At 35.3% G+C, this 10,566-nt stretch overlaps 1 protein-coding gene across 1 annotated transcript in view; it reads left to right on the top strand.

Annotated features, from left to right (window-relative positions):
- The first annotated feature begins 200 nt into the window (after positions 1–200).
- The window catches only part of LOC145687377 (cytosolic carboxypeptidase 6), a 2,130,613-nt gene continuing 2,120,247 nt past the window's right edge, over positions 201–10,566 (top strand). The window contains exons 1-2 of the mRNA XM_081760832.1: positions 201–209; positions 1,143–1,290. Coding sequence (XP_081616958.1) covers positions 201–209; positions 1,143–1,290 — 157 coding nt within the window. The remainder of the gene's footprint in view (positions 210–1,142; positions 1,291–10,566) is intronic.

Genomic DNA, 10,566 nt, shown 5'->3' with positions numbered 1-10,566 from the left:
TATATATGCTACATAGGCACTGTCCTTAGATGTTACGTCATGTCATTGTCTGATTTCTAACAGTCTTCCGTATTCTATATACGTATATGTATGTTACATATGTCTGCTGTATGCTACTTCCGTCTATCTGTATCCGATATACTGACCACCTATATGCAATTCTTTCGTTTGTGCGCCAAGTACATTTATCTGGGACATTTATGCGGGGAGTATGTATAAACTATACTTTTTCACTTATACGTTTGCTGTAGGTTAAGTTCGAACAATACAGGATTTACGCATGCAACCTACGTTTTTGCGTACGCCGCATACGTTTCTTCTCAGTGTGGAATGACAAAAGTGGGAAGAAATGGGCTAACTCCGAGAAAATCCATGCATGCATTATTCGTTTACCACAAAGTCCACTTGGCGGGGGCTGGGATTGAACTAAGTATCCCACGCGCCAAAGGTGAGCGCTCTATCACTGAGCCTTCGTGTATACTTTTGATATATCCACTAAGCATGTGTTGAGTAGTAAATTGTGACAAAGTTATATTCCATTAGATATCAGACAAATATTAAATGAAGCAAATGCGTTCAGAATTAATTCCAAAACCGTTTCAAAAAACACTATTCTTAATTGATTCAATATAATATTTATAATAAAGCCAATTACTGCATTATGGCTAGCAATATGAGTTATATTATAGTCTCTAGCAATGTTTATACTTGCTATTCTTTTATACACTCTATTATGGGAATTCGTTTAAGATCAAATCCATGGTGTACTGTATTTGATCTTAAGATGAGTAATATCAACTAGTAACAACACTTTTGTTCAAAAGTGTAACTTCTTTTCTTCCTAAGTAGATTTTCTAGTTTTATTTCCTTCAGCATTAAAGTGTAACCCACAAATCTACATAGGGAAACTAACGTAAGAAGAAGAACGAAATGGAAATTTGTTTGATATATTTGCTATCCTCCTCTATTGTTCCATTTCCATATATCTTCTTTTCGGCGATGCGGAAAATTAGGAACTGTGTAGTCTATATAGGTAAGACGGTTTATGCGGGTGTCTGGGTGATATATCTTGGCAATGGGAAATGGTGGGGGGAACACGTCAAAATGTACTATGCTTAGTGAATTGGTAGAGACAGTCTTAGTCATGGGTGTTGCTTTCTCTTTCAGACAGTGACGACAGTGAAAATGAAGGTGGCTTGGGAAATGTGACTCGAGTTGTTATGAGGCCTCCAGGTCACAGTGGGAAAGCTAAAAGAGGACATCTGTGTTTCGATGCCTCATTTGAGACAGGTAAGTGCAGTTGCAAATGTATGCATTTATACTTACTGTTAGTATAATACGCGCATTTCGTACCATTTTATTTTAGTTTCATTATTTATAACAAACAGAAGTGAATAAAATTCTAATTACAGTTATAGCAAATGCAATCATATAGATTTGTTTCTTTATGTTTATATATATCAAGATAAGGAGGGGGATTTTATATTAACTTGTGTGGGAAACGCGCATAGTTTCAGAGCTAGGGCCACCCAAAAGCATGAAAAAAATACGTTGCAACACACAATATTTGGAACACTATAAGCCGATGGTTGGTGGTGGCCCATATCAATGTAAATTAAGTCACATATACGTTTTTTTCAAAGTGAGTATTTCAACAATGTCCAATGCATGCGCATGGGATTCCCTACAGAGCCCAATTCCTAGACATGCTCCAAAACGATTTCTCAAATATACTTTGAGTTAAATTTGGGTTCAAAGTAGTCGAAACGAAAGCCTTGAGAGCAGTAAACACGGAATTGGGTAAGTCGGAAATGTTAGAGATCAATAGCTCCACTGTTCAAAGTGATCTGGATAACACGTGCTGCCAAGTGTTTGTTATTTCATGCTATATTTCACCTTATTAGACATATAAGTGTGATACAAAACATACTGCACACTTTACTCGCAATACGAGAAAAGGTGGAGTTAATATTTCCGACTTCCGTGTTTAATGCTACGCAACCCGTGTTTACTGCTGACAATACTCAACCTTTGGCTAATTTGGACCCCCATTTAAGTCACGAAATAACTGAGAATTATGTTGGAAGCATGTCTTGGAATTATGCCCTGTAAAGGAACACTTGGAACCTTTAGTTTATATATATATATATATATACATGATGTAGAACTGCTTTATTTAATTTGATGTGGACCGCCAAATCATGATTCCCTGTGTTCGATATAACCCGTACTTTAATCTATATATGACATGATTTGGACAACCCTAGCTCGAAAAAAAAAATAACTTTTTCCCATAAGTTCATATGAACTACCTTATTTTGAAGTGATGAATCGTCTCTTACAGTTTGTCTGTATAGTCCAGGCTACCATCCCCATGGGAAAATTTTGGTCGTGGGAAAGTTCCTCGGGGGCCTAAATCGGCCTAAACTAGTATGTTGCTATGGCGGAATAAGGTAATATGCTCTTGGACGCCTAGCGGATGTAGAAACAAGATGAAACATACTTTTCTTCTTCTTCTTCTTCTTCTCGTTGGGTATTGAACACTTATTTTGGACCCCCGCCCCTCCTCCGAAGAGTAAGTGGAACGTATGTGTTTGTGAGATCATTCCAGTGGCAGCTGTTGCGAAGGAAGAAACGTGAAATTAAAGATGGCAACATCATTGAATTTATTAGATAAGCTTAATATGCCATCATTGGTACTCTTTACAAAAATGGGAGATTTGGAGATTAGCGTACCATTTTGTATTGCAAACTGTAAGATAATACGACGATATATGACAGGAAGGCACGTGTGACATTTGAAGGAGGCGAAAAATTGATTTTACCATAATGCTGTATTGAAAAATTGGAAGCAGATAATGGCACATTATTAATGCATTTACAAAGTGTAAATGTATGTTTAACATATAAATTAATGAAGATTAATTTATCTGGACGTAACATGTATGATATTGAATTTACTGAATTGGTATCTTCATCGTAAGGGTATGGTGGCATGTATAAATAAGATGAAACATGAATATTTCCTCTTCGTCCCCCATTCATGCATGCATGCACATTGCACAGACACCTGTATGCATAGTGGCGTTATTCTGTGTTGACCAGCTACTGAAGTAACATGTCTTTGAGTGCTTCTTTATCAACTATGGTTACTAACAAAGAATACTTGTTAAATGTTGAATATGGACTCAATTTAATGAAAAGCAAATTAATTTGTATTGGACTGCATAGTGATACATTAGAGCCAGTGATTCATGTTGGTAAAGGACTTGTGTTTGGAGTGAAGTTAAATTTGGCAAAGTGGGAGAAACTTGTACATTTGGCCCCGTTTGTTTCGGACTATTTAAGCTCTCAAGGGGAAGATACAAGTCCAAGTTTATAAAATCTCTTGAACGGAATAACAAACTGGTGGTGCGAAAACTAATGGGTGAAAAAATAGTTATGTTAGAGAAGAAAGAAAAACTTCATGCTCCTCGAAACATTGTGTTCTTAACTTCAAGTGATTGGCTTTATTTCTTGGAAATATTGCCATGCATTGAACATGCTGTGAAAAACAGTAAAGTTTGCAGTGTTGTGTTACGTGAATATTTTGATTTGTGTACGTATACTATTTGCAATCATGTACAACCGCAGTGTCTTACATGCAAAGGACTTGCCAGAATCCATACATGTGTGGATGAACAGAGTATAATTAATGGAATGAACATCAGTTTTCCAAGTAACCTTTTGATAAAAACAGTGATGCCAACATTGATGATGAAATATTAAAATTGGAAATGAAAGTATTTTGCAACCAGAAACTCATATATTCAATTATGGGTGATTTATTTGATAGCGTGCAAACACAGTCATGGTGGGGGAAACCGATACTCAACCTGCGGTATTGACGAAGTGGACGTCTGTTCATAAAGAATAAAATTGGATTTGTTTTTTTTTTCATGTAAAGATATAGTGAAACTAAAATGTTTTAAATAGAAATAATTGTGTGTTTTGTGTTCGCTTCATACACTCAATATGAGAGGATTTTTTTAATTAATGTACTATTTTTTATGATAAGAAAATCCTTTCATGTTTTTCCTTCTATACTATAAGTACTATATATAATACTAATAATGATTTCACATACGTAACATATTTGATAAAAAAAAGAAAAAGTTCGTATTTGTATTTATTATTATTATAGAGCTCATTCTTAAGTATGATATGACTTTTTAATTTAAAAAAAAATCTTTAAAATAATTGATATTAAAATTTAAATCAAAGTCCTATCATAGTAATAATAATAATAATAATACTGAATTCACACACTTGTTTTAATTTACGAAAGAATAACTGGTTAAGCATTTGAATTCATTATTATTATTATTATTATTTATTTATTTATATGACTACATCACTGAATTAAAAAAAATCATTTCTAAATTATTTTTAAAACATAGTATGACATTCTTTAATTCAATGAGTTTTAAAAAGGTACAAAATATGTTTTATGAAATATTTTTTTTATAATTACGTAATTGATTATAAAACACATTTATTAGGAAATGGAAGAAAATAATAAATAAATCATTTGTTTTCAAAAACAAAACGTACAAAGTATTTATTGGTGATAATAATATTTACAAAAGAAAAAAATGGTAATCATAGTACATCTTGTTTTAAAAAAAAACGTCTTTAAACAGTTCTTTCTTCATGTCCGCTCTGCGAATTATTTAATAAAGACACTTTTTACACACACACAGTATAATAGTAATCTTTAAGTTTCCATTTGGTGATGACTCCACAGATGATATATATGACGATGATGCTGCTGTTGATGATGGAACGTAGCTAGAAGTATACTGTAAAACGATGCTGTCCATACACACGCTGATGATCTTTTATTCTCTGAAATGAAAAAATAAAAACAACATAACTTAAAATTAATCTTATCTATAATCATGAACAAATAAAACAAACGAAGAAATGGTAATATGTATACAAAACACATTATAACAAAGAAGAAGGAGAATGACTACCAACAGTAATAGATATAATTTAAGGTTTATTTTACGAGGTCAATCCGGAAAGTGGTACCCGTTTGTGCAATAAAGACACAGTAGTACATATTAACAAATATACACATTTTTTATTGGAAAGAGTATACCTTACACTACTTCTTCACATAATCACCAAGCAAACTAAGGCATTTGTCATACCATGTGACGAATTTTTGTATTCCAGCTTCATAGTCCTCCGCCGAAAGCGTATTGAGATACGTATTCACGCCTCGCTTAAGTTCTTCATCGCTGTCAAATCTTTTTCAAGCCAGAAAGTCTTTAAGTTTTGTAAAGAGATGAAGTGGCCAAGTCCGGGCTATACGGTGGATGATCGGAGGTTTCTCACTTGAATTGCTGCAGAAGTTGTTGTGCTTTCGCAGCTGCATGGGGCCTGGCATTGTCATGAAGAAGAATGACACCTGTAGACACAGACCGCGCCGTCGATTTTGTATTGCCTGCCGTAATTTATTTAATGTTTCACAATAGGCATTAGCATTAATTGTGTTTCCACGAGCCATAAAATCAATGAGCAGTACAGCTCGTCGATCCCAGAATATGGTTGCATTGAGGTTCCTGGTGGATGGAACTGTCTTGTTTTTTTTTTTTTTTTGGTTTGGTTGGTAAATGAGCGTGATGCCACTCCATGGACTGTCGTTTGCTTTCAGGTGATGCATAACAAACTCATGTTTAGTCTCCTGTAATGATGCAATTCAGGAAATACTCTCCTTCATCGGAATAACGTCCCAGAAACGTCAGTGCTACAGTCATACGCTTGGTTTTGTGCTCATCTGTGAGCATGCGAGGGACCCACCTTGCACAGATTTTTGAATAATGCAGATGGTCTTTGACAATTTCATGAACAATTGTTCGAGACACATTAGAAAAATGTTCACAGAGTTCATCATTTGTGACGCGCCGATCGTTCCTCACGCATTCGTCTACTGACCTCAGCAGTTCGTCTGTAATGACATATGGTCTCCATGAACGCTTCTTGTCGTGTGTACTCCCCCTCCCCAGGTTGAAGTTGCGACACCAGCGCCGAACAGACGACTCGTCCATCACCTTGTCTCCATGCACCTCCTTTAATTGGCGATGAATTTCACAAGGTAGAACGTTTCGTGCATTAAAAAATTTAATCACTGTCCCCACTTCACAACTGGCAGGGTTCTCAATTCTTTTAATCATTATAAACGAGCACAGACACAACACAGGCACTGATATCATCACGCAACCTCGCACAGAGCAGACAGACAAGCCACTGACGCGGCTTGACCTTGCCCAGCGGCTCCCCGAGTCGTCAGCGCTTCATGCGGCGCAAACGGGTATCACTTTCCAGATGGCCCTTTTATCTATAACATAAATTATCCAAAACAAACGAAGAAGAAGCAATAACAATCATAATAATGAAGACATGATAATATGTATACAAAAGAAAAAGGGGAAATTATTACCTATAGTAATAGATATAATAATCTAAGATCATTTTTTGCTGGTGGGTGAGAAGGTATAATGAAAATCGTTTAAGGATTTTCCTTTAGCTTTAAAGCAAAGGAATAGGTATGAATAATGACCACAGAGGGAAGATTTCACACTTTGAATTTGTTTATTAAATGTATAAAAAAAGTGAATTTCTACGTAGAAACTGAATATCTTGCATTACATATGGAGGAAATCCAAATATATCGAAGTAGTGGGCACGCCCATCAGTATTAATATATACGGATACCCAATGGGTACCGATTTTACTAGCTGGATCTGTATTTATGATTATAGCTGCAGATAATGGAACATGCGTTGGTAATTCGTTCGCTATAAATACGCAAACGTAATGATTTTGAAATAAAGAATTTGTTTGAAGTGCATGTACTAAATCTAGTGTAGAGGTCATCGTGTATAAAATGCAGACGTGTACAATTATGTTGCGGTATTTAAATAATAATAACTTACCTTTAAAAATCTATAATGTTCCTCTGATGATCCACTTCTAAGAGTGACCGGAACTCGCCATATGTGATACATGAGACAGGTGCTGGTGCTTAAAATGAACTTCCACACGAACACATCCATTCCGTATGAGATTCCAATGCTGCAGATCGCTGGTTTCTCCATCTTGCGTAATGTCGAAAACAAAGATAGTGTATCCTTGAGGAAAGTCAAGGCGAGGAATTTTGTTGCCATGCTTGGAAAAGTGAACACCTCATCCACAGAATAGGGTGTGATATGAAGAAACATATATGTTGTTTTCGAAATTTGGTTGTAAAGGTTTTGAATGTACAATTTTTCCATAGTTGTATAATGAGAATAAATTGATGTCAATATGTTTGAAATGAAATGGATTTGAGGTTATCGTTCCTGTAGTCATCATTTCGAGAAAACGCCACAATCACTCAAGTTGGTAATACTCCCGTAAATAGATTATCGATTGTTTTCGATTAAAGATCTTTTGGAATGACAAATTACTTCATTTGCACTTTTGTGAGAGAATATTTGGCGGTTGCTGATTGTGGAAGCTTGTTATGTGCTAGTTTTACTGTATGACTAACATCAATCTTTTTAATATGTAAAGCAGCGTCTAAAACATTCACTTTAGCCTCAACAGACGAATCCCTAGCGATGAGACTAAAGTTTGGATTTGCAGGAATTAACTTGATGCGTAATTCTACTCCTTCGATTAAAAATTTATCCTGATTAAAAATATCATAATGATGTCCAAGGATGCCGAATTTTGCACTGCTTCTTTGTTAATTCATAACGTTGTTGAAACCCTCTATTACTACTAGATGTTGCATCCATACGTCCAGCAGTATCTTAAAACCAGAATGCATATTAAAGATGAGTATTTTTAGCACAATCATCATAATTTAACCGTTTTTCGATGTATGATCGATATGGATGATTATGAGTTGGAAATGAAATCAGTTTGTTATTTAAATTCACTTCCACCTCACCGAACATAGAATTTTAAAAAGTCATTAGTAGGAGCCACAGCTTTATTACTTTCACCAAATGCTGATCCATCGGGCTTAACGTTTTGAGCTTTAATGTAAAGGAGAGTATGTGGTATATCTTTGTATTCATCACTTGTTCCTGGAATGAAAAATTCTATCGGTGCTTTATCAGCTAGTGAACTGATTGGTTTATATGTAACATCATGATTATCTAATATGCTGGTTTGCGTTGGTTTTGTAGAAACAAATATCTAGTTCACTTTTTACACACTCCCAGGATTGATGATGTAAGGAATCCATGATGATGACGAAGATTTAATCTAATATATCGTGTGATAATTTACTCTTCTTATAAGACTGATTTTTCTTTGTTTTCTGTGAACGTTTCCTTTTGCCTTTTTATTTCTTCTTCCGATTAATGATGTGTAATGAGGAAGAGTTAAAGATGGAATAATGTGTAATTATTCTTTTCCTTCGCTGATATACAGATCCTAGCATATTTTTTCAGTTTTTTTTAGCTTTTTCTTGCAAGATAGACCTCGCTTCACCCATTCGTTGATGAAAAGATTCGTTAATAGTTTTTTTTATCGACGATGCCGTCGTAACGTTTGCTCCAGATTTTAATAATTAATTTCCTATTCTTTTACCTGCTTGTTTTACTAATGGCATGACAGAACGAAGTAATCTTCCAAGGAAACTTGATACAATGTCCAACTTGATAAGGTGATCCAACATAAACGTTTCCAGTTCCAGAAAGAGCTTGTTTCTTGATAATATTGTAATTTGATAATATGGATTATTCATATTTGTTGATGTGAGTGCACTGGTCGAAAATGTAGTTCAGCGTATACTCTTTAGAAATTAAATACCAGTGGAGAGCCTGTACTATCTCTTATATCTATTTTGATATGTTCAAAATGTCTCTTTTATATAGGCACATGATGTTTAGGATTAAAAAAATATATAGCACTACTTCCAGATGTATGATTCACAGGATTCATATTTATGATACACAATAATAGGGCTACTGCATCTCCAGCAAATACGGATTGAATTATATCACAATATACATACATTGTAGATGAAAGTCTTAAACGTAAATTCGGAATTATTTGGCATTGTTGCATATCATTTAAAGCAACGTTTGGATCAAATTCGAACTTCGCACTAACACTTGGTGATAATACAACGTCCACACCTACGTCTTTATGAAGACGTCGTATAAAACAGGTATTACTGTCACGAATGAAGGAAATATGTAAATGTGTGGACCTGTTGTGCGAATTAATTATCTTCATCAATTCTGAAATGTCAGTATAGCAATGTACAGGAATAGTTACAGATTTCCATTCATCACTTGTTGCAAGTTTGTAAAAAAATGTTATTTCGTTCATTAGTTTTTAAAATTGAATGTGAATAATGAATCACAACAACAGCCACTTCCCCCATTTCACGGAATTCCATTCTTTGATGAGGTTTAGTAGTGAATGATGTTAAGGTGTTTACAGGAAATTATTGCACACTAATATTACTGCGATGCGTGATGTAAAAATCTCAACCAGGTTCCATTGTACTTTTTGATCGTCATTACGGGTGATGCAGGCATCCAGGAATCGAAATAAGATGGATATCCTTTCCAATGAACAAGATATTCTTTCCTGCTACCTTTTCTTGTTGTGTGTATGAATTTATCTATGTAAAACGTTTTTGATAACGTCATAGGTTGTAATTCATCTTTATGAAATAATCAATCTAGTGGCTCTTTCTTTAAATCTTCTATTTCATAAACAAGTGGATCTCTAAGTATTATCTTCACCATTTTAAATATTTTCTAAGTACAGTTTTGCGTGTATCCTTTATCAAATATACGTTTAGTTTTACTAATTCGTACTGTATCACCAATCTTAAGATGTTTTGAGAAATCTGGATTCTTCTTTTTGTTGTTGTTCTTCTTCGTCATTTTAGTACCATACTGATTATGCCATACTTGTAATAGGTTATTTTGGAAAAAAATTGCAGGTGACATCTTAATGATCGAATTAACCTGCCACCTAGAGTCGGGCAATTTGTCCATGCAGAACAAGTGCCGAGGTCGGACTGGCGGCGCCAGACACCGCCATCTTTCAGCACGATTTTTGACCGCAACGAATAGTTGCCTTGCTGAGCAGTCGGCAAAAAGCCGGAAACGAGCATTAAATGCGCCGGCGCCGCCGTTGGAATGAGGCCGGAATAAGGAGTCGGCAGAGGGTCGGAAAGAGTTGGCAAAGAGTTGTCAAAGGTCATTTTATTTAACGATTTTCGACCGTTTGCGCCTCGGCAGAAGGTCGGCAACTTTAAACAAAATCGTGCCGCCGCGGACGGGTGCTAGCTGCTTCCGGCGGCCTACCATCCTCGACAGCGGCAATCCCCTTTTCCGACCTCGACTTCCTAATGGGGTTCATTGTATGATTTCACAAGAAGAGGTAATATATTTACATAATTATACGATTGATACTTTCTGAAGTACTTCCACATTTTTTTTCTTTTAGAGTTCTGTTATAACACTCTACAACACTAGCCCTTATATCAGGATTTTTAGT

This window comes from Thermobia domestica, chromosome 6 (genome assembly GCF_964235325.1).
Source record: "Thermobia domestica chromosome 6, izTheDome1.hap1.1, whole genome shotgun sequence".
NCBI lineage: Eukaryota > Metazoa > Arthropoda > Insecta > Zygentoma > Lepismatidae > Thermobia > Thermobia domestica.
This window is presented reverse-complemented; position numbering and strand designations above follow the sequence as displayed.